Source organism: Acyrthosiphon pisum, chromosome X, assembly GCF_005508785.2.
Source record: "Acyrthosiphon pisum isolate AL4f chromosome X, pea_aphid_22Mar2018_4r6ur, whole genome shotgun sequence".
NCBI classification, from domain to species: domain Eukaryota; kingdom Metazoa; phylum Arthropoda; class Insecta; order Hemiptera; family Aphididae; genus Acyrthosiphon; species Acyrthosiphon pisum.
Genome location: NC_042493.1, coordinates 12,460,048 through 12,486,897, shown reverse-complemented (window position 1 = coordinate 12,486,897; position 26,850 = coordinate 12,460,048). Strand labels below are relative to the sequence as shown.

Sequence of the window (26,850 nt, the reverse complement as noted above, 5' to 3'; positions counted from 1 at the left end):
GGGAGGTAATGTATTTGAAGGGGAAGACGAAAAATATATGTCGGTCACGTGTCGGATCGGGTGGCGGTTGTGATGTTTGACGAGTTTATGTGTGTTGCGGGTTGCCTATATCGAGTAATTAATACAAGTTTGGGAGGTGCGTGTACTACGAATTGCCTATACTGAGAGGCCTATCCTTTAACATGTAAAATTTAAGGGGGAGGTGCTGCAGAACCTACATAATCATACTACTGGCGTGTTATTTTATGTGTTCGTGCTCAATTCCAACCCATTTCTTGACTTTTTGTGCCCCTATTTTAGTGGTTGGAGTGTTTATGGTTAGGTTTTAGTAGTTTCTATCCATTTATACCACTTTTGTTATTGTCGCTCTTTTATGACGGTTTTTAAGACTTTCTAAGTTATTTTTTATGGGCTGCGTTTTTGATTCATTGTTTAGAGTTGGTGGTCCCAAAAGGACCGTTTTATGTTGAAATTATCATATTTTAGAGTAATATAATTTAAATACATGTACGATGGGGCTGGGTTAGAAGTTCACTTGATGATCATAATTTATCTAGTAAACATGTTTACAATAGTCTATTATTTGTATATTTAAATAATATCACACTATTTATATTTAATTTTCCACCCCACCATTATCGATGACAAAAAAAATATTAATATTAATATTATTATTTTTATTTTTATTTTTTTGGGTTTAAGGCTTCGACAACTGAGCTTATTGGCCTGGGGTACTGTAAATTTTTAACATGTGTGTGTGTATATGGCAAGGATTTGTCACTGAAAATCCCGGTAGCTCACCCATCTGGAGGATAGTGACACCGACCAGTGCGTACACTCAGAAGAAGTTTCGCAACTAAATGCACACACCACGCCACACTGAACCACAAAAATATTATTTATGAAACCAATAAATTCATTTTTTTGTTCATTTGCTAAAATGAAAATTAGAAATATTATATTAGAAGAAATAATCTACTTACTGTTAAACAAACACATAGTAAAAGTAGGTATGTACATCAATTTCAAAATGCAAAAAAACTAAAGAGATATAATGGTTTCTTTTTCTATTATTAGAAACTATACATGTTCATAAACTATCAACGTTACATAATATAATATATTATAGGGGGACGGAGTGGCCGAGTGAGCTAAGGCGTCGGTTGTGACACACACCGACACCGGTTCGATGCCACGGCCATGGGCGGCATTTTGCTTCGGGTAAGTCACGGTGTCCGAAGAACAAGTGCCGCCATCCCCCACCAGGGCATGGCAGATACCTACGGGTGCCCAAATCAAAAATTCTACCAAAACAAACACACACGTGTTCCTCCCCCTACCAACAAAAAACCTACAAACCAAACAAAAATAGCTAATGGCTTAAGTTGCCGGGCTTAAGCTCAATAAAAAAAAAAAATATATATATATATAACCATAAAATATATATAAAAAAGATTAATTATATTTTCAGTTAAACATAATTTAGCGTAGTATGATTAATTTCTATCAATAATATCATACAAAATAAAAATAATAATTTCCTCTTTTCTACTTTATATTATTATTCAATCAGCAATGTCAATAAATATTATATTTATTACAATGTTTACCTTCTTCTATCAATATCTGTGCAGTTTTGTAGTCCCTTGAAAAATAATGGGTACTTGCTGCATTATAATATGATTGAACAACCACCATAAACTCTTTACTTGATATGTTTGTTTCAATCTAAAAAATAATTGTTTTCAATAATTTAATAAGAGTAATCACAAGGAGTATTTACAGAACGTATATACAAAAAAGTTAGGTCACATGTTAGAAACATTAATACCTACTACATGATCATCTCAACATATTATTATAAAACAAAGTCCTTTTTTCTGTCTGTATGGTTTGATCTTTAAAACTAAGCAACGGATTTTGATGCGGGTTTTTTGATAGAGTGATTCAAGAGGAAGGTTTATATGTATATAGCATGCATAATAATATAGTAGAGAAACACAGATCTTTTTTATATGTACGAGCATATCTCGAAAAGGACTCCACTTATTTTAATACGGTTTTCACTAATAAATCGGTCGAGTCACGGGGAAAGTTTTAATGTATAATAATTTTCCTTGGTGAAATAAATTGGGTGGCCGAAAATAATAACTATCTATGTCTATATATATATAAATAAATGTGTGTATGTCATTGAACTCCTTTTAAACCCCTGGAATTTTTTGTGTGTTTTTGAGTAAGTCTCTGAATGGTTTAGATTCACAATTAGACTCATTTGGTTCAACACGGAGAGGTGCTCAAACAGGTATTTTGAGATTTACGATAAAAATTTTTGTTTATAAATGGTTGCTATTGATTATATGAGAAATAAATAGTAAAAATCAGTATTAGTTACTCTGGCAGATGACGTAAACGCATCCATAAAATCGTCGCACATGTATGGTTTTGAATAAAGAAATTATATCTTAAAACAAATATGAGAGTTGAATGAATATATTTTGTAGCTATTAGGTATATAGGTTCTTAAAAACTACTTGACCAATTTTGTTAAAATTTCGAATTATTCTTGAAGATATGAGGAATGTTTAAAGATTAGTTTGAACCACGTTCGATTTATACCAAGTTATAATTTATATAAAAAAGTTATACCAATCTATACTCAATCCACCACAAATAAATTGTTCAGCTTGGTCGATTTAGTTCGCAAAGCTACCCAAATTTATCTGTGAACTGAGGTACCTAGGTAGGTACACCAAAACCAAGATACACTAATTATACAATCTAAATTTTTTTTTTCATTTTTTGGCGAGTGAAATTGGGTTATAGGTACAACTAAAATTGAAAATTGGAGGGTGTATACAGCTTGATTTTTCAACTCGTATAGACTGTAGTAGGTAAAGGGTCACACATGATTTATTTAACATGCGAAAATAGAAATTTTCTTTTGTCAATCTAAATGGTTACTATTCATTACATATTTGATATTATATTCATATTACAATTTTATTAGAAGAAATATGGTATATACATTTAGTACAAATATATTTATTAAAAACATAAATCTTTGGCCTGAAAAACGTTGGGCGGGACAGCTAGTATTATAATATAATACAAATATAATAATCATTGCAAACGCTGTTTTGATACAATGCAGTAGGTCAATGTATAAATTGTATATTTTAATAATCTAATTGAGAAATGGAAATACAAAACCTATACTTTCGCCAAAATTGAAAAAATCAATTTAGATATCGATTTTTATTGAAAAAAACATCAGTAAATCGATTGGCGTCGTCAGAATAGATAAAAAGGTACTATTTTCTGGTTAAATCTGTGATTCATAATGACTAGTCAACCCAAACAAACCTTTTCCATACATAAAAATAATATTTAGAAAATTAAATTTTACTACAAAACGTACTATTGCCCATGTTAAAAGAAAAGGCACCAATCACTAACTATACTAATACAAAATATTTCCAAGACTATCTTTTTTTCATGTAATGCCAAAACGTACTTTTACCCGTGTTTTAGGTATACCTGGTTATAAGGAATAAAAAAGTTAATTCAAAATGTACTAAAATTAAATTTTGAATGTTTTGATTAAATTTGAAATTGAATTAAAACTATAACTCATGAATATTTAACACTTTTAAATCGTTTTAAATATAAATAATATATTTCAAATAATTGAAAAATAAAATGTCATCAAAGTGATTTGTCTATTTAAATAATATAGTATGCTTTCATAGGAAATGATAAGATACAACAAATACGCTTCTCTTAAAAAATCAGTATTTTGGCAATAGTTCGTTTCGGATTTACGCCTCTCAATTAAGAAGAAGTTTTTTTTTTGTTATGCAGCAACGGCTGGACCAGCAGCCACCATGATAGAAATTGGCCCAGAATGTATACCATCTTCATCGCAGGAATGGGACTATCGTGGTTGAGCGGCGGTGGATTGAGGGCGATGGAGGTGGTGTCAGATAGTCCGGCCACAATTGGCTCCCAGGAGAGTAACCTCTGTTTTTTTGGACTTTTGGGGCGTAGAGAGTACCTCTATGGTGTTCGTTTTCACAACGTCCGCGGCTTCTCCATCAACGTCCTTGAGAGCGTGACCTGCACGATTGACTGACAGACGCAACGGCCGCCGGAATCACCGAGTACTGACAGTCGATACCGCCTTGTCCATACCGTTCACGTGAACGTGAACACTATCATTGTCATAGTACGTACCCAGTTATTCAATAAAATAATAGTTTCGTTTAGTTGATATAACATTTCTTGATATTTCAACCATACATAGAACTATATTATTATTATTAAGTTATTATAATAAACTAAATTATTATATTTTTATTTTATTGTAAGAAACGTTGAAAAAAATATTATATATTATATATAACAAGCTGAACCCGTGCACTTCGTTGCCCGTAAAAAATAGCAACTCTTAAAATATTATGATTGTTCAACTTTTTTTAGGTGTAACTTGCCGCAGTCAGTGCAACTCAGCCATCCTTGTAGGTGATAGTCAATAATTTGATTTGATGAAAGCTTTTACCTGATCAGCCCGAATAACCAATAATAAATTAATACTAATTTTTATTGTAAACTGTAACCAATGGCAACTATTAATAAATAAAAATAAAATTTCCAATTTCCATCGTCAACCTCAATATCCCTGTTTGAGCACCTCTTTAAAATGCGAATTTCAGCAAATCATTTCTTATTGCACGGTGAAAATATGAGAAGAACTTCTATTCCAAATTTCAAGTTCGTACGTTGCGTAGTTTTTTAGTTACAGCGGTCAGTAACTAAGTGGTATTTGGATTTTGTATGTATAGATAACTGTACCAATACTGTTATTTTTAGTATAACGTAGAGTTAAGTCATTTTTTTGAATTCACATTATACGTAATTATTTATGTATAGATATTTGTGTCATCACTATTATTATAATTGTTATTAATTATTACGAACCAGATCGCCCGTAATCAATGTTTACATAAGCAGTAGTAATGTAACCATGAATAGTCGTTACCTTCCAGATCCAACATATCAGTAGGTATGTAAAGAAATATTTTAATGTACCTACTAATTTATTGTATTGTTTATATCAACTGTTCACTACTCAACCCATACCTACTGAGTACCTGTAGGAGTTAGTATAGGGGAGTGGAAAATTCCAACGATAAATCCATTGGCAGAAATTTTAAATTTGATTGAAGTTTAGGGAGGCTTAAATCTTTCTTTACAAAATAAGAAGTGGGTGCTTGAAAAATTTTCATAAATTTTGGGGGTGCTAAGCTCCCTGTCACCATGCACCTCCAAATCATCGCCTATGGCATAAATCATATTTGTGATTTGTGCTGCCAGAAATTTTTTTTTTTTACAACGAATAGGTTTATTAACAATATAAATTAATATATCTACCTTATAATATTTGTTTGATAATATGTTATGATATTTAAGTCTGTATGTGTCAGTTCCTATTGAAAGAACATCATTCCATTGTGTATCGATCTCTGAAAAAATAAAGAACGAATATTTACATTCTCATAAATATTTTTTGCAATTATGAAATAAGCTTTTGCCACTGGTACTCGAAGCGAAAAAATCCACTAGAAGGCTAGCGATGACTACATTTAATGGACGACGTAGTTTAGTAGTGGAGCTTGTATACATAGAATACAGTTCAATACAACTTATATGTTTATTAATACTATGCTGCACAAGAAAAAGCTTTTCATTACCTATTGTTATTTTATTTTTCGAATATTTAAATCATATAACGCTTTGATTATCACCATAGAAACGAATAAAAATAAAAAGAACGATTCCAGTTTGTAATATTAATTCAACTTACTGGCTATAATAAAATATAATAACAATTTAAAATATCCAGACTGACAAACCGGATACGCTCAGAATCGTGTTTCGTTTACAATGATAATATGATATCATTGAATTTAAATTCAATTCAATTCATTATACAGTGACGCACTTGTAACCTACTGTACAGCAGAGTGACATCCACTTAACCACTTTTTTTTTAATTTTAATCGTTTTTAAGTATAGAGTGAGGTTGGCAATACCACCATCCTACATCTCAGACGCTTCACTGTGTGTGTGTGTGTGTGTGTGTGTGTGTAGCCCGTCACGACACTCACTATTATGTGCGTGTGTTGCGTAAAGCATTATATGAAAATGTCTTTTCTTTTTTTTTGTTGCTTATGAATTATGTTTTAATATTCTTATGTCAAATAAAGTTCTTTTAAATTTTATGTATTTGATTTATGTTGATTAATAATGGGTCGGCGTAAAAGCAACACCGCCTACATAAGGAGATAAATAAAGCGTTACGCAAAATCTGTATTAAATTTAGTAAATTATTTTTCAGTTAGAAATTCATAGAATTTTTTTTCATAGCTAACATTTTAAATTTTAACATAAGGTTCCCATCAAGTCTTTTCTACCAGTATCAAAAAGAAAAAGGCACTGGGAAGTTACGCTGTAGCCATGATATCATTTTCTCTTTTTAATTATTAAATTGAATTATTTACACAAGTATGCTAGGCTGACGCAATAACATCTCCGCTCAGAATCGTTTTTCATGTAGAATAATTTGTCATTGAATTCAAATATAACACATATATTACAACGACATGCTCGGCAACTACTGAACAGCAGAGTGGTACCCACTTGTCCACTTTTTTAAAATTATTGTAATTGAAAAACAAATGCTACATCTTTTGGACACAGTTTTAGCGCGCGGCAGTCTGAAAACCTCCTAAATCTAGACGTACCATAATATCAATATTTGCACCCTGTATAATGTTATTCATATAATATACGTCCACTTATTACCGTTTGATTGAAGAAAAATAAACAATAATAGTTTCACAGTTCAAATAAATAATGTTATTATATATTTGTTCATATACACTCAAACACCTTCTAACTAAATACCTATTGTATTTCATCAAAGTTATACACATCGGTATGTTTAAAATAATATAAAATATTCTAGGCTGACAAACCGTCTCCGCTCTGTATCGTTTTGTCATACAATGATAATATATAATTTAATTCAAATTTAACACTAGTTGCCACTTGTTAACTACTGTACAGCAGAGCGTCACCCACGTACCCATAAACCCTACTAGGAAATATGGTTCGGTAGAAAAGAATTTTCACTACAAAAGGTGATGACAAACACATATCATTGTAATCGCTCTGTTCGGAATCTAAAATATAACGAAAATTACTAATTTATTATTAAATATTAGTGATTAAATTCTTTGGACATGCGTAATACAGGGGCAAGTAGCGTACCTGACTTTTTATACTATTATATTGAATTAACTGTCGTATGCGTATACAATTTAAGGCTGTAGAAGGTAGTTATATACTTATAAATAATAATGTACAAGATACCTACGAATATTTATACAAAATTAAAAAAAAAAAGTTAATCTTAGATTTTCTTTACATTTTTCTTCTGTATTATAGATTTCTTTTTAAATTATTCAATAATCAAAATACCAACTTACGATCATCGTCATCCACAATTATAGATTGTCCTGTTAGTAAGTTAACTTATTAATATAGGTACTTACTATCTATATAATTACTAATATTAACATACTTTTAATCAAATTACAAATTTAATTTGATGTTAAGACCATTCTCTATACATTCATTAAAGATGTTATTAAAACACAAGGTAATTAAGTTTTAATTTCCACGTTGTAGCATAACGAAGTTGACATGGAATAACGGTATTGTGCACTATTGTCACGATGACCGCCATGAGTTCTTATAATATGAGATCTCATCAAACTTTTTCCTGACCGCCACGGGGTTACTGATTATTGACCTAGAACAAGATCTCACTGGAATCGTTTTCAGATGAGATTTCAAAATCCAAGTTTTCTAATTTTTTTGAGATTTAGGATTCGATTTCGTAGAAAATTTAAGCAACAAAGTAAAAAACCTCTTGGCGGTCAACGTGTTACAATATTTTTTCCATTCTGTGTTTAGTTTATAGTTGATATAGTGTATAAAGTATAAATATAGTATTTATATCCATATATATATATATATATATCTAGTTAGTACGTATTGTGATCTCCTGAGGTCTAACTACGAGGTCCTGAGCTTTTCCCTGCATGGGACTTACACCAAGTTCTTACAAAAAAAATTTAAGCATTCAATATGAATTAAAATTACGATTACGTAAATAAAGTATGTAGATAATCTAAATTGTATATATATATTATTTAACTAGGTAATCTCTGGAATGTTTGTTAGCTACCTACTCAAAAGTAACTCAACTGACTTTTACAAACATTTGGAGATTGCTCTTAGCTATATCTGGAAAATTTAGTTTATAGTTTGAAACTTGTTAAAACATATATTATCAAGTGTTATGTTATTATCCAATCCATGGCAGGAGATTATCTCGCTATAATTAATTGAAAAAGCATAGTGCTGCGACGACAATATGTTTCTGAACTGTAGAAAGAGGTAAACTAAAACTAAGATACACATATAGAATGTTGTATTTTATATTAAATCTTTATTTTTTCCCTGCAAAGTCAGCATTCAAGTCCTTGTATAAGAATCTTTAAAACATATATTACGTAAACCACACCACAAAATCGATTCAGACTAATATTCCCTAAAAACCAACCAGTCAATAGCTAAGGACTAGTTGACAACCCTTTAGCTATACTGATACATTTTGGAAAAAAATTAAAGTTAATGATAAATATCATTGATATTGACATTTTAAAAGTAACCACTTTTAAATACAGGTGTATTATTCAAAACTACAAAATAAATAATCGTAGGTTAATACTATAAAAATGTATTAGATGTTAATATTTCCATTATCTATACACCATTAAATTTTCAAAATATTTTGACCTTTTTTTGAGTTATTCGTAGGCATAAAAAATTTTAAATTTTTTTTAAATTTTTTAATTATTCTTGATGAAATATTTTTTGTTTCTTCAAAATATTTGAAAATTAAATACAAAGTATATCATAAGTTGTTGTTGACGGAAATTAACCATACAGTTTATTTGAAAAATACCTCATAAAAGATCTGAGTGAACTAAATAATTACTATAACAAATGGAGGCCCCATATACACCCATCTAAAACTGAGGTTACACTGTTCTATCTCAACGACAAAATGCCAAGACAAGAAATTAAGGTGGTCTTTTATGAGCAGCAAATAAGTAATAATCCTAATCCACATAAGTAGGAATAACATTAGAAATAACTAAAATGGACTAATTGAAGAACCTACCTAAAGATTCTAACTACCTCAGAAGGAATGGTTGATCCTAAATATAATTAGGACTGAGCACAAAAATACGAGAAAAATACTAATTTAGTGGAAACTTAGAGATATATCACAAGGCGACTGCGGACTAGTGATGGGCGGCAAAGAATAATAACTATCGAATTATTCTATAGTTTTTCCAAATAAGTTATTCGAATAATCGACAAATCATTATAACAACTCATAATCAATAAAAAAAGTTACACTAAAAATATGTTTATGGATGATCGAATATCAACAATAATGATTGATAAATAATAAATATATGTAATTACTAATATTACTCATTACTTATAAGTTATAACTTATAATAATAATTCTATAACTTCTCTTATTCGAATTTTTATTCAATTAATTATTTGAATAATTAAATTTGAAACGAATAATATTATTTGATGACGAATTATTCGAATAATTTTTATTTTAATTCATTATTCGGTCACGCAAATTATTATTCGATTAATTATATTTGAAACGAATAATATTATTTGATGACGAATTATTCGAATAATTTTTATTTTAATTCGTTATTCGGTCATGCAAATTATTATTCGAATAATTATTCGATTGTTTGCACAAATTATCGAATATTATTCGATAGTACAAATTATTCGTTACCACCCATCACTACTTGGTAATCATACTGCCATTAATATTGTGGAAGAATATCATGTATGCATCATATTGTAATAGTTCGTTCATCGTAAGTTGCTAAAGGGTCCTTTTCAGGACCGCCAATCAAATAACAGTATTATAACACGAACTGCTAGTACAACTCAACGATCGTATTACATAGCGCCAAGTTATCCTAGAGCCCTAAAAAACCAAGGCTATACATAGGGGAAACCACCACGAGTCCTACGACACCCTCCTCATACTGATAGCCCAAAACTCAGCAAGCAACACCGTGCCCGTGCTGAACGTAAGCTCAACGATACACGGCGGCAACACACAGTTTACTAGGTGGTACGGGACACAGTATATTTACCCAACGTTTTCACTCCGATACAAAAAAAAAACAGTTCAGTTCAATTCAGCGTTCAGAGCTACCAGTCCGTCGCTTCAACGCTCTTCTGCCACGAAGCCCACCATTCTGTCTAATTGTACTCCAGTTACTACATGCGTTTACGTAAGTAAAAAATTTATTAAATCTTCCAACACTCTCGTCCACGTGGCAAGTGCACCCGAGTGGTCACACAGCCGGGTCTCGCTTCGGAGCGAAGGTTACCCTACAGCACATCGAACATGGGTCAACGCAGCAAAAAACGGAACAAACCCAGCCCGATGCTTTAAATGCTAAAGATTTGGTCATTCCAGCATCTACTACGGATTCACCCTAAGATGCGTTAAATGTGCTGGATATTACATTGCCAAAGATTGCTCCAAGATTTCTGAACAGACTCCCAAGCACATTAATTGTGAAGGCACTCACACAGCTAACTACAAAAAATGACCAGAGTTCTTAAAGACTAAACAGCAAAACAAGCATCCTTACCCACATTCAATCACCAGAACGTTCAATCCACCATTCTTCACCAACCTCCAATAACCAACCCACCTCCATCTAAAGAAGATTCTCAAATCTTCTCTCAGTCATATGCAACCGCAGCTAGGCCTCAGCCTACAAAACTACTAAGCTAGTCCGTCGATCCTAAAGCCATCCAATTGATTACTAACCTACTCTCAGAGCTCACAGCCGGCTCCGCCAACATAAGGGACGTTCTCATCTCAACTCTAACTGCTCTCATTCCCCTCCTACTATCTTATAATGTCTGAAACCAGAATTATGTTCTGGAACTCTCAAGACGTTACTCGGAAACGTCTTGAACTCCTTGATCTAGTTCAAAGGAAAAAGGTCGACATCATCCTGATAAACGAAATCCACCTACCTTCTAACCATCAATTTAAACTTCCAAACTTTATCACCTACTCGACAAATAGACCACTAGTAAACGGTCATCATCCAGCGGGAGGCACTGCAGTCCTAGTAAACAAAAAATGTATACACCACAACATCAAGATAAATACAACATCAATCACAAAACGACAATCCAAGTTTAAACTAATGATGAAGAACTCATTCTGGTTGCAGTGTACAAAAGTCCTGGAACCGTACAGACCACTACAGACGGCGGTCTTGGATAAAATCCTAAATTCTGGCCAAAATATTATCATAGCTGGGGACCTTAATGCTAAGCATCAATCATGGAATAGCAAGTCAACCAACATGGCAGGTAGAGCCCTAATCAGATACATGGACACACGATTAGACTAAATAGTTACTGCTCCAACATTATCAACACGTTACCCAACTCACCCTAATCAGAGCCCTGATGTTCTTGACATTGCCATAATAAAAACAGTTGGTCTTTGTTATCATTTAGAAAATCTCCTAAGTAAGCTTTCATCTGACCACTCTTCTCTACTGCTTGACATACACCACCGCTCTGCTCACTTTTCTTCGCAAAAACCTCTATTGTTCACTGACTGGCAAAAATATGAAGTTTAAATGGAATTCAAGCCCTTCATCCTCCCACCTCTATCCACGGAGGACTATATAAACTCGACTATTCAACTAATCACAGATATTAGTACAGACAACGTTAAGTCTAATTCTGTAATGCATAATCTATCCGACAGAAAAGTATATCTTCCACCGGCTATTCGATCTCAAATCAATAAAAAACGGAAACTAAAATCTATTTGGCAAAGGACAAGGAATCGATTCATCAAAACTTTACTTAACCACCAAACTCGCTTAGTTAGTGATCTGCTCCATTCAAACCGTGAAGAAGAATGGTCCAATTCCCTTAGTTTAGTCGAATCTGCCACACCGGTTAGGTTTAAACTTTACAAACAAAACAGACATATTCTGAGGAAACCACTTATAATCAATCCGCTCAAAGATGACTTGGCAACCTCCAGTATGACTCTGAAGCAATAGCCAACATCTTTGCCACAAGTATGGAAAACCAATTTTCACCGTTGCCCAGCACTTCCTGTACTGACGAGGTAGTCCAAGAATCCCTAAGCCAACACAATAATACATCCTACGACAAATCTATATTTTTCACCCCTGGGGAAGTATGGAACACGCTTTGCAAGATTCCTAACAAGAGCGCTCCAGGGCCAGACCTTGTATCCAACTGCTCCTTGAAACGTAGGGGGAAGAAACTAGCTATTAACCTGTGTAGAATATACAATGCATTCAGCAGACTGGAATTCTTTCCCAAACAGTGGAAAATTGCGTACATTATTATGATCCCAAAACTGAAGAAAGATCCAAAAATTCCTACAAACCACCAACCAATCTCACTTCTTAACACCATGGGAAAACTTTTTGAAAAACTCCTCCTCTCCAGACTGAAAACACATATCATGTCAAAAATCAGGTCTGAACAGTTTGGATTCCGCTCCCAACATAGCACAACGATCCAGCTAGTTAAATTCATTGACAATATCACGGAAAACATGAACATAAGACTAAAAATCGCCGCAACACTGCTAGACATTGAAAAAGCTTTTTATAAGGTATGGCACGAGGGCCTTTTATTCAAACCTTTAGCAATGCAGATACCTCATCAAATTGTCTCCATCATCAACTCTTTCCTCAAAGACAGATTCTTCTGCATACAAATTGGCTACTCTAAATCAACATCTAGACTCATTAGAGCTGGAGTCCCTCAGGGATCTTGTCTTTCGCCCCACCTGTTCTCGGTATATATTAACGATATGCCAACCGTACTAAAGTCAAAAATTGCATTATTCGTAGACGACAAAATTTTCTACGCAAGAATAACTCGGGCGCAATTAAAATCTTGCAGTCTCAAATTTACATTGCAATTCGGTGGTTCCATCAGTGGAAAATTACCATAAACCCAACCAAGACCACAGCAATCATGTTTAGTAATAAACAATTTCAAGCTGATGAAGTAATCAAATTTGGAGATACTCCCATCAAACGGAAACATAAAATCAAATACTTGGGAATCACCATCGATAAAAATTCAAATTTTTCTTCTCATGTGCAAAATATCATTACAAAAACAAAAGATGCGAAATTCTCTTTATTTCCACTTTTAATGTCCAAAGCCCTTTATATCTAAATTCAAAATTATTTATCTTCAAAACCTACATCAGACCAATCATCACTTACGGGGAACTTGCCTGGACAGCGAACATCTCTAAAACCAGCTGGTCAAAACTTGAGGCTTTGCAATCAACCACCCTACGCCAAATCACAGGATTAGACTGGTATGTGTCAAACGACACTATCAGATCTTCTCTAAAAATCCTGTCCCTCCAAGACATAATGAAACAAAACAAATTCTCTTTCACTTAAAAAATACAAAATTCAAGTTTTAATCATATTTCTCAAATTTGTCCAAAGGCTTCTCCAAAAGAATACTATCTTAGAAAACCTATAACACAGAAATTGCCTCATACCAACACAACTTCATCACTCTCATCTTGTATTTTCATCTCTCTGGAAGAAGCATTAAGCTTGACACAGAGCTCTTTGATAAAGCAAAGCAAAGTAAGCTCCGACATCACATATCTCAGTATTTAGCGTTCGTTCCGCGTAGACGTCTTCATCCGCACACAGTGATACACATATAGGACAAGAAGACACCATGGCCAGCCGCACAGCCGGTTCCAAAAGGAATTTGACTCCTCCTGTCACCAATTCGAAATAAGTCTTCAATCAGTCTTTCTCAACACCACCATTGTAGGTTGTTGAATGTCAACGTGAAGCACCGACCTTGTCTGATCCATTCGAGTTGAAGTCACTGTCAGGCGATTCTTATGTTTCATCGGACACAAACTCTCAACCCGACAGAAAGACTTCGGACACAAATTCGTTCCTGGTTATATCATCTGAACCATCGCCAACACTTAAACACTGGTAAGTCAATTACAAATAACCAATCATCGGACACATCCGTTCCAACCTTACCGAAAATTCCGATTAACAACAGCCATTACCCACTTGTAACATACTGCTATACAGTAGTGTGGTATCTATATTTTTTAACTTTGATTTTATTTGAATTAAGCACAATATGTAACTACTAAATCCAAGTTATGCCAATTATATTACTTACTATATTATTTAACTATACATGAATAATTATTACTTATTTTAAAACTAAATAAAATAAAAAATTTTCTACTAATTATTTATTTATTTCATACTTACTAAATATAACATAATTATTTGATAATTCATATTCTGTTCATAAATAATGTTACATTGAATCATTATCATGTTATTTACAACTTTTTATAAATCACCAATTATAATAAAATATTTTACAATAGGAATTCATTGATGATCAAAACAATAATCACTAAATTTTTTTGTGCAAAACATTAGTTCAAATTTCTTATATCATGGATCTTCAATGAAAAGCTTCTAAATTTTAAGGTTTGAGTTCAAATATTTTACTCAATGACCAACATTTTTTGAAAATTAAAGTTTTAAGGCATGCAGCAACTTGTTTAGTTTAATTCACAACATTTTAATAATAATTCATTAATAATGATCGTATAAATGTTAGCTTAAAATTGCGCCATTGAATTCTAAAGCCATTTAACTTATAAAGTGACTTTTAAAAAAAAATGCGATTTAAAACCTTTTCATTCTAGACCCACGATATTTATATATTTTTTTGATGGGAAGAATTCAATAATTTAGTTTTATATTCTCTAGCTTTTCTAACAGAACATTATCTAGCCTAACCTTAGAGATAACCTTGTAGTTGTTTTGTTCTGTTTGATACAATTGTTTAAAATAAGATTTGCAAGTAAAAATTGTATCACACAAAAATTATTTTAAAATTTTGAACATTTTTTAAATTTGACTTTTTTACCTAAATTTTAAATGAGCCTGTTATTATATATATGTTACTATTAGATTTTACAGAATGCTTTGTTTTATGCAGTATTTATTCACTTATATGTTAAGTTTATTTATATATTATTTATATATATTTAGTTTATAATATAGGTACTATATTATAATTGTAAGTGATTGTTACATTATAGTATTTTATTATAATTTATTATAGAGATATTTTATTATTTTATAATACACTGTTGATATTGTTACATCAATAAGATTTTTAAAATCAGATGCAAATGAAATACTCAAGATTTCAAGAATGTACTGATGAATATTATGATTTTATAAAATCATAATATCATACTATTTAGCGGTACATTACTATAGGTACGTTAGAATTGAAATAAGTTTATTCAACATACATATGTATTGAATCGTGTGTGAATTGCATAATTCTTTATTTATATACTAAAAAAACATTGTGGTCTTCAAAAAAAAAAAAAAAAAAATTGTAAAAGGAAATTTGTGTGTGTTTACTAACCCATTTTTAATGTATCTCTATATGAACTATTTAGGGTTGTACCTGTAAGATAAACAATAAAATAAGGTATTAAGAGTAATAAATAATTAAAAACATTTTATCTTTGAGTTGCTAAATTATCTTGTTATAATGTTTTAAAGCAACGTTTATCCTAAAAACTTAATAAAACTAAATTCCCAACTATTTCTCGATATCAGATTATCTTATTAATTTACAAAAGGCCAATGAAAATGCGAATTTGTTAAGGGATAATTGATGGACTCTTCTTTAATTCCATTCATGCATGGCTAATAATTAGTGTGTTTTCACTCCATCATTACCTGTGTCAGTCATATACTCACATATTATATCATATGGTACATACACATATATTAACTAAATATGCTTTATATGGATTCACAGAAATTTTATCAAAATCAATTGATAAAGGTGATAAATCATTAAGTAATTAGTCGATTTAGCAATAGCTTTCGATAACGTAGATGATAGTTTATTATCTAAAGTTTTTACTAGTTCCGGGATAAGTGGAATGTGTATAACTGGTTTAATAGTTATCTTAATAAGAAGAAAAAAATAACAAATTTAAATGGTGTACTAGGTCAGGAAAATGATGTCCTAGGTCTTATTCTGTTTATTATACACACAAATGGTCTGTGTCATATGAATGTCAAATGTCATGAGCAAATTGTTGTGTACGCGGATGATGCATGATTGTTACCTATTCTCTGGTACGAATTTGGAAAGTCTAAGACAGAAAACCGAATTTAACTTTAATAAAGTAATAAATTAGTTAAATATTAAACACTATCTTAAAACAAACAATATTTATGATTTTTTCAACAAATAATATTTAACATCCGTTATTTGAAATACTTGTAATACTTCACACATTTTTCTACTGCATATTTTTGTAACTGCCCGAAAGTTAATAATTTAGTCATAAGGGTTAAATATTTAGAATTTTATTTGATTGTAACCTTAAATGGAATATCCATATAAATAGACAGTTAAAACTTAAATTGCATTATCTAATGCTTAAATTATAATTGCTATATTTTGGTACACATGATACAAAAAGTACTATTTAAAATATATATTTATAATTATTCTAGATTTATAAATGAAATGAAACTTATTATTCATCAAAACTTTATGCATAAGTGCTTAAACCATCCGTTACCTACGGACAATTTTTCCATAAAGAATATCTAACAAATAATTAATATTGCAATCAGGGCTTGAAACCGGTTTTAAAAAAGAATTTAGAAACTGATATAAACCGTTTAAAATCCGAAACTGAACACAAAATCAAAACTAAAATCGGAGAAAATTGGAAACCAGTAATAAATTCAAAACCAAAACAGAAAAAAATTTGAAACCGGTAGATATACAATATCAAAACCTAAACCCCAATTTCCTAATACCGGTATTGAAAATTTGAAACCAAAATCGAAAATATTAAATACCAGTATACAATTATACAAAACCGAACCCAAAACCGACATTTTTTCAATCGGTTTCAAGCCCTGATTCCAATAATGTTTCCCCGACTACATTGCAAACTATATATTTGTTATGATGAATAATAGCGTTTACAGTATTTATTGTATTCTTTTTGCTGTTTTCAAAATATATATTATATTAAGTTAATATAATATAATGTACATATATAAAGTATATCATTTTAATATGTATTTGTTATATTATTATTTATTGAATTGATATTTATTGTAATCCACTGTTGCTAATAAAATACTCTAGATTATTTCAATATTAATCGATCATAATCTTATTAGCAGATATTAAAATTATATTAAATCAAAATATTGTCACAGTATTAACTGGTAGGTAGCTACATTATAATTTACATAGATTTTTTTAGCATACAAAATTAAATCGTTTGCAAATTTCTTAACTTTATACCATAAACATATTGTGTTTTACATAAAAAAAAAAAATGTAAAAGAAAACTGCACGCATGTTTTTACTCACCCAACATTAAATAATGTTTAACAGCAGGCGTCCAGGTGATAGCTGTTAAGATAAATAATAGAACAAAGCATTTAGAATAGTAAATAATTAAAAAATATTTATCGTTGAGTTATTAAATCATTTAGTATTAATGCTTTAAAGCTATGTTTATTCTACACAACATAACCAAACCAAATTTTAAGCCATTGTGGAACGATATCGAAAAATAACATTTTTTTTTTTTAATGTAGGCACATATTATGCCATATACTTATTGTATGACTATTGCACGATTTCAGATTATCTTAATAATTTACAAAAGTCCCATGCAAATGCAAATTTGTAATTATTCATAGATTATTCTTCAATTCCATGCAAACACTGATTATCGTTGTGTTGTTAATGCATTATCATAAGTTTGCGTACTACTTGATCATTAACTACGTCAGCCACATAATATATGTAGGTACATCACACGACAGATACACATCAGTGGATATTTTAACTAATATACTGGGCGACAGAAATGTCGCCAAGAGAAAACTTTTTGTCGCCTAGTAGATGATATATTTAATTACTGAGTGACAACGATTTTTGTAAAAATGTCGATGATTTAAATTATTATACTATAATTTTATTTATTTATTATGTTTAGTTTTGTTATTTATTTATGACGTATATCATTTTGTTTGTCAAATAATTATTGTGAATTAAAAACCCAGGTGACCGTTTACAGTAGCCCATAGAATACAATGCGAGAAATCGCGACACTCGACAATGCGACAAGTTTCATCTGGTCATCAGTCGTCCCGTCAAATATCTACAAATTGATTGTTTTTGATCTTGTTTTAGTCCTTGTTCCTACAGGCTGTACACAAGATATTAGCTAAATAATTATTTCACTCTGAACCTTTAAAGTTTAAACAGTTTAAACGTTCAAGCCTTTAAGGTAGGTACCTAATACGTCATACAAACTAGGACTACAGGATGATTTTCGTCACTTTCGGTACCTACCCAAGTATAAAATGATTTAAAATCTAATATTTTATACTTAGACTTATACTAAATAAAGTACCTCTTTTCAATAATGATAATTTATTATAAAACACAATAATCCTAAATGAAATATAATATATACTTGCATAATATGATACGAATAACGTATATTACCTACCATTGGTTATAAATACTAGTAAAAATAGTAGTATTTATAATCAATGGTATTGGTGTAATATTATTAATATTCTGTGAATTTCTATGAATAATCAATATAATAACTATTATTATACATTATTATGTATTAATTAATATAATTAATAATGAACATTTTTTTATAAGCTCTTATAATATGTTGCGTATTTTTTTTTTTTAATGCCACCCAGTGATAATTCCTTAAAATATCCACTGATACACATGTACCTGTAGATCAAAATATCCAATCGAATTTATGAAAGTGAAATACTTAAAAGATCACAAATCTTTCAAAATTGTTTTAATTAATCTCAGACATCTTGTATTAGGACTCATTGCATATTTTTAGAGTACTTTCGGAATATTTAGATAATTATTGTTTATTTAGAATTTACTGCTAACATAATTTATACACTCCTTTCTACATAAAAAAAAAAAAAATTGTCTTCAAAAAGAAAGTATTTGGAAAACAAGCTTGATATGCTTAAATACTTATACCATTCAATGAAATACTGTCCAGAAGTTATCCACGCATATCCGACAATTGTCTACTAATAAATAAAATACACGATTGTTAGACAGATCTAGTTGAATTATATTTCAACATTCTCAACTAACTACAAAAAAAGTGATCGCAGAGTGTTATTTTGCGATTTTGCAGTGTTCATGCTCTAAAAAAATCTATGTTTGATTATTTTGAAACTATTTTATGTTTTATGGATCAGACAATTTGGCGGTCCGAGTGTTTTATTTGAATGTTCTTTGGTAACAATAGCAAGGGGTCATAGAGAAATCAGAAAATTACAAAAATGTACCCTTTAAACATTGTTTTTTCATTCTTTGCTTAGTGCCGTTGCATTTCAAGAGATAGAAAAGTTTTATTGCAAAGTACCTACGATTATTAATAATGCTGTAAGCAATTTAAATTTTGAGTGGGACTTTTCAGTTATATTTTTAACCATGGTATCTAAATGTTGTTTATAAACCATGCTTATTTTTAAATACGATAATTCAAATTTTTTATTATTTACCTTTTTCCTTAGTGTTTTCTTCGAAATTATCTAAATATAAATAAATAATTTTAAGAAAATCTTTTTATGATAAATTAAATGGTATTGAATTTTTTATTAAGTTGACTTCTAAAAATAAAAAAAATTATGTTATCTGTGGTGGTAAGTACCGTCTAAAATTTCAAAAATTTAACCAAACTTTTTTATTTGTGTTTGAAGGTCGAACCTATTGTTAAAAAATTAAACAAAACTGAACTCATCACAAAAAGTTCACAATTCTATAGTTAATCAAAACTCCTTAGAAAATATATATCAGCTACAAAAAAAAAAAATCCAATACGTTAACCTTTTTTCACAGATAAATGTTTGTGGTATTTATTTTTAAATTTTTATTTTATCTATCTATTATACTTATCGAAGAAAGACACAAACGAATATTATCCTACTATTTATTAATTTTAGTAAACTGATTAATAGTAAATATATCCACTAATCTGAAGTTAGCCCCAGTAAGACTTAATTGAAATCGAAAGTTGAATATTAGGTATTAAATTGGTTATATTACTTATATTTACGGTTTGCTAAACATTTTGATTCGACATTTAGTTCAAAGCATCGGTTCGGGTACAGTTCGTTATTTAGTACGGGTTCGGTTCGAAGTTGACATAATGACATCACACTGGATTGTTCGGTTGATCGTTCGGTTCGATATATTATTAAAAAGTTCGGTTCGGGACTATATTTTTTAGCTTGACTAATCTCTAGATTAATATGATTTAATGTGTAATTGTGTTTGGAAGTTGCATCATTTACATGCAGTATTATAAATGTTTGTATATTTATAAAATCAAACCGTAATTCATATTGTATACTCCGGCCCAGGAGAGAGTACTTCTCGCTCGCGCATCCAAATGAATTAGCTCCGCGGTGTCGGCCATACAAAAGAGATTATTTTATTATTCGCCGCCCAAAGTTCCCCCACTCACTGCGAACGGCCAGCGTACGGGAAGGTTTTGTGGTGGGAATGCGCGAAAACGGACACGTTTGAGCCGCCGCCCAGAAGTACTCTCTCCTGGGCCGGAGTATATACCTAATACATATTTGTAGAATTATATTGACATAATATGGATCATTGTTTTTGTACTTACAATAGGGGTTATCGTATACATCATACATATATTCTGTAAGAAATTACAATAATAATGTTATATAATATACATTAATTTAAAAATCCAAAAATGATGTTCTAAATTATTATCTTTCACCCAGGGCCTTGCACCCGAATTAACCCAAACCCCTAACACCCCTAAACACCCTTAAAAAATAAAACACCCGAAACCCATATAACCCGAATCATTTTGATTATTACAAATTCTTCATGTGATATATCATGTTGTATGTATTTCTTGTGGTGAGTTCAATTCTGTAGTTAGTTGTTTAATAATAACAGGAACAATCTTACAATCAGTCACAGGTAAATTCAATAATTATTTTATTGAAAATATAATCCAATAAAATCTTATTATAGCTAATAGGTATATACTGTAATTTATTACTTTATTAGAAGGTATATAAAATAAATCCAAATATAGCCAATAGCAATATAAAATATAGACATTGTCTCAACAAAACTGAAGAAGGTATTGACAGTCGTGGCCAAAATATCAAATACTAATAACTAATAAATAATAATACCAATAATACCTAGTATTATTTGCCACCAACTTCCCAACTGGACTGGTATTATTATCACTTTATAGCTGTCTATGCCTAAATTAGTAACGATTATCTTAATTCGTGGCTATTTACCAGTTTTCAGAAAATCGCGAAATCATAATTTATTTTTAATTTTATTTCTCTACGCTTCAATGCCCTTATGATGGCCTACCTATTTTAAACATTTTATTATCTCTCATGCATTTAAGTTTCTGTTATTATTAATTATGGGGGGGGGGAGGGTCATCAAAAGCTACCTATGTTTTTTCCAGACTACTCAACACCCGTATTAACCAATATTAACCCGAATTATAGTGGTTTTAAAAACCCGAATGTTTGTTTAAACTTTTTATTCCGGTGTTTAAACACCCGAATACATCCAGTACCCGAAAACCGAATAAATGATTCGGGTGCTAAGCCCTGCTTTCACCTGAGTAGTTATTCATAACTAGTTTTTATTAACTCAATTATTTATCGAACGATTCACTTTTTTTTACAAAATATCCTATATATCGTATTGTTATAATTTATAACCATTGTTTTTTAAAGTGTATTATGGATGCGTTCGGTTTTATTATTTTTACAAAGAATTAAAATATCTACATTACATTATTATTAAAATAGAAATATCAATTATAAAATACAATTATTATTTATTGGAATCATAAATGTTTTCTTTTACAATGACATTTGCTTTTAATTGTTAAAACTAAAATAAGACAATAAATTAAATGCTTACTAGAATTTGGTTCTAAACAAAAAAAAATACGTTTTTACAAAAGTAGGTACATTTTACAAAATTTCTCAAATTAATTAAATTTTCTTAAATTTTAGAGTATTATTATAATGTGGTTGAAAAATCATAATGTAATTAGAATATACATTTTGAATTATAAAAGTGATAGTTACTAATAAGTTATCACATGTGTTAACGTTTAACGTTTAAACAAATTATCGTTTTTCTTTTTCTTGTAAATTAATACATATATTATATTATATAATTATGTATATTGTATGCACCATACTGTATATTTATTAATAAAAAAATCATTACAAAAAAATGAGTTATGTTAGAAGCATTATATAAAAACCAAATGAAAAAGGCATCAAACGAAAAAATATAAATAACTGAGACCTAAGGACATTTCGTTTAATTTAGATAACTGTAAATGATATGATATCAGATATATTATAGTAGAAATGTATGGATTTTTTGGTATACTAAAGAAGATCTTAACGCGAATTTTATTAATATTGTGATAAAACCTTTTGCAATCAACTTATGATTTAATTATTATAATAATTAGTTGACAGTTACAATTAATTTAAAAATCACTTACTCATTTTTCTTTGAAAACTACCTAAATTTTGAATGCCATTTTTTACAATAGTTTTCATCGTCATAGAATTTAGCCAAATCCCCAAAAAATTTTAAACTTTAAAAATATTTATAATAATTCAAAAATTATTCAGTAGGTACCAATTTGTATTAATATATTATTTTGTCTGTTATCATAATAATATTATTCTACCATTATGTTATATTATTTAATTCCTCTTCGCAAGTGTTTGGGTGACCATAACGGTTATTTTTCGGCTGATTCCGCCTTCCACACTAGAAATATGTAAATCATACCTCCAAAATGGCAAAATGTGAATTCCTTACACTGGGCCACGACTAATCTTATTAATCTCCACTCCGATAACTATGCAACTGCGTCTATTACTTATGTGGATTTTTGTCTCCAACCTCTGACCTCATTTTTATTGTCTCCTCACGTTCCTCATGTCTACCTTCATATTTTTCTTGGCAACTTCATGTCGTTTATAATGTTGTAGTAAAAAATATTCCAAATACGACTAATGTACTTAAATTAACATTCAACATCTAAAATAGCATAATGTATTAGAGTTTTTAGTGTCCTTTTCAAAACCAATTTTTTGTATCACATTTCTCTATATTAAAAATATATCGTTACCTATAGTTCGTCCCTATGGCTCACAAAATTATATTATCATTATTAAAATTAAAACGAGTATATTTTAATTTATAAATAAATTGAAAGGAATCGAAATTTTAACGAATATTTGTATCAAATGGTAGGTACTTAAAAAAAAAACATCGAGGTTTTATATCCATGTCCAATCATTACCGTCCTACTCAATAGATACTCAAAAATGTTATTATAATCATAAAAACAAAAATGAATCACTAATTATTTTTCCCTTAAAATTGAACCATGGCTAGATTCTGTGTTGTATATAATCATATTGACCATATGTACCCCATGGCCCATACCACACATAATAGATTATTACCTAGTTAACATATTAATATTGTATATTATGTTAAAACGATGTGCTTATTATTATGCACTTATGTAGTATATTATAAAGGTATAATACTTTAGTATATTATATATATTATCCACATTGTCATATTTAAAGGTATAAGACAGCTCAAAACTTGTTTAAATCCGCAAAATGTCTCATTTATATTTGAACATGTATAATAGGTACATCAACTTTTTTCCCGAAAAATATCTATTTTTATTTAATAACTTTCATAAATGCCTGTTAATTAATAATGTATTTATTTTTTTGTACTCAAAACCTACATGAGTGGCTGGCGAGCGTCTACTGGCATAATTGGCTTGGATCATAGGTTACTAGCTAGGTGGTCTCCGCCTTTAAATAACCAGGGTTGTGGACATGATGTCTTAAATGGCAAAATATTCATAAGCTACTTGCATATTTTTATGAAATATTTAACATTAATGATACTCAACTAATCATTGTAAAAACTATCAAGTTTTATAATTGAGATAATGATATTTTCAAATAGTAATAATATATTTTATATAATATTATTATACTGTTATTATACATATATATCCTCTTATTATTTTACTTCTCTTAAAATACCTACATAGCTTCGTGTGTATTTCCAGAAATATTACTTACGATTATAGAACTTATTGAAAACACTATCTGTAAAAATAAAACAAAATCTTTAATTTTAAATGCTTGATAGTATAATGTTATGATAACATGAAGCATAACAATAGTTTTCCATATTTTCATGAATCAATCTTGCTTTTAGATTCTGATCGGAGCAAATTTTACATTTATGTGTGTATTTTTTTATGTCTATCGTCGCTTTTTGGGGCAGTAAAAATATTTTGGTTTCTAACTTTGGGGATGGTTTCTGGTAGTAATTTTATTTATTTAATTTAATTTAATACGTACATATAAATACTGGGCTTCACTGAGAAAACTCGTGTTGGGGGCCCAGGAGTTCAAAAATATTATTATATTAAAATTACAGATAATAATATAAAAAAAAAGGAACAAATTGTAAATTTTTAAGAATATACAATCATGTTACTATTTAAAATGTTTAAGCTAAAATTACCTAAAAATTTAATATACTTTATTGACAAATACTGTAATGAATTATATCATTAATTTGACATGAGATTTCAATAGTCATTGCAAAATTCTTTTTTTATTTTTTATTTTAAATTAATTAACTGGAACGGTTATTATTTGGGATGGAATATTATTTTGTTACCTACATAATTTGGTACCGATTTCTTCAAGATGTCTACTAGGTGTGGTTTTCTTAGTTATTTTAATTAAAAAAAAATGTTTTTTGCGTATCTTGTGTTTATTCCATGCATTATAGGTTGTAATAAATTATGACTTTTTAAAAATATAGCTGTTATTTTGAATACTCAAAATTTGAATATCTCAGTCTTCGAACTCACCGAAGGACTCGTGTCTAAAGGTTATGAAATCTCTGTATACCGCCAATTATTTAAACGGAATATACTGTATATAGATATGTAGATACTCAATACTAAATTGTCATGTATATTATATTAAATTATATTAATTTATGAAATAATGGAAAGTTTGAAGTGTATCTCATAATTGACAAACTATAGAAAGTCCACATGTAATATATATATTAAAAAGAATGTTACCATCAATCAATGTCTGGCATAGGTCTTTTTGATCTAATCCACCTAAAAAAAATGTTTATTATCATAATACAATTTATGTTTAAAAAAAAAAATGTAGGGGTGTGTTTGGATTATCCGATGACAATCATCCTGATTCACGGCCCAGATAAGCAGCGTAATTTTACATTACAAGTATACATTTGTTTTCGTAATATTGTAGAATTGTCCCGATTAAGTGGTTGTCCTTATTAACCGGTGTCACTGTTAAACGGAATCTACTGTATATAGATATGTAGATACTCAATACTAAATTGTCATGTATATTTTATTAAATTATATTAATTTATAAAATAATGGAAAGTTTGAAGTGTATGTCATAATTGAAACACTATAGAAAGTCCACATGTAATATATATATTAAAAAGCATGTTACCATCAATTAATGTCTGGGGTAGGTCTTCTTGATCTAATCCACCTAAAAAAATGTTTATTATCATAATACAATTTATGTTTAAAATTAAAAATTTAGGGATGTGTTTGGAATAATATTAATGATAGCAATAAGAACTTTTAAAGTGTTTGATTTATAAAACAGATTTTGATTGTAATGTAACATGATTAGTTAAAAAATATAAAATTATGTTTTCATTGGTCAATTTTAACAAGTTTAAATATTTAAATATAAAATGTTATATAATATAGATACTTAATTACCCATTGGACATCGAATTATTTCTCCGTGAATTATTTGGAAACAAAGCCACAGAAGTCCCAATGATATATGCATAGTGTATTTAAATTTACTATTTATTGTATTGCCTATGTCACAAGTATACTACAATACAGAACTATTATTGATTGATATTGTAACTGATTTTCAAAAACGTAATCAGTCGATGAGAATTGTTGTAACACAAATGCAATAACAAAGGTTAAATGTTATGTGAACACATTCTATTTTGTAGAACAACATTAGTATTATATCTTATACAGGTGTGATGTATTTGCATATCAATTGTTATGTACACAATTATTTCACTTGCGTCATTTATGTACACTAACAAAATGTTTTTTTTTAAATACGTTTTGTAGCATGAAGACGTTTTTATTCAATAAGCATTACTGAAAATTGGTGAAAAATTTATTTTGTGGAAAAGTTCATTTTTTCCCTAAATTCTGAGATGAGTTCTGGATTTTATGATTTTTTCTGTCTGTCATCAAGTTTTGGAATAGGACAAATTCACCAATTTTCT

The 26,850-nt window shown here is 29.8% G+C and overlaps 1 protein-coding gene across 3 annotated transcripts; it reads right to left on the bottom strand.

Annotated features, from left to right (window-relative positions):
• Positions 1-1,521: 1,521 nt before the first annotated feature.
• On the bottom strand, positions 1,522-26,631 carry LOC100163955. 3 transcript variants are annotated; one of them, XM_016807831.2, is made up of 14 exons: positions 26,312-26,628; positions 26,031-26,072; positions 25,619-25,660; positions 24,594-24,620; positions 22,970-22,990; positions 22,369-22,380; positions 21,062-21,094; positions 19,935-19,964; positions 17,734-17,775; positions 15,742-15,783; positions 14,556-14,588; positions 7,554-7,583; positions 5,434-5,525; positions 1,523-1,728 (listed from the first exon to the last, which is right to left on the bottom strand). In XM_016807831.2, the coding sequence occupies exons 1-14, from the start codon at positions 26,382-26,384 to the stop codon at positions 1,579-1,581; spliced, it is 669 nt and encodes a 222-aa protein (XP_016663320.2). In that variant the 5' UTR covers positions 26,385-26,628; the 3' UTR covers positions 1,523-1,578. The 3 variants fall into 3 exon arrangements, with proteins under 3 accessions (XP_029341806.1, XP_016663320.2, XP_029341805.1); XM_029485945.1 differs by lacking the exon at positions 14,556-14,588 and having other exon boundaries at positions 26,312-26,630; XM_029485946.1 differs by lacking the exons at positions 7,554-7,583; positions 14,556-14,588 and having other exon boundaries at positions 1,522-1,728; positions 26,312-26,631.
• Positions 26,632-26,850: the final 219 nt, after the last annotated feature.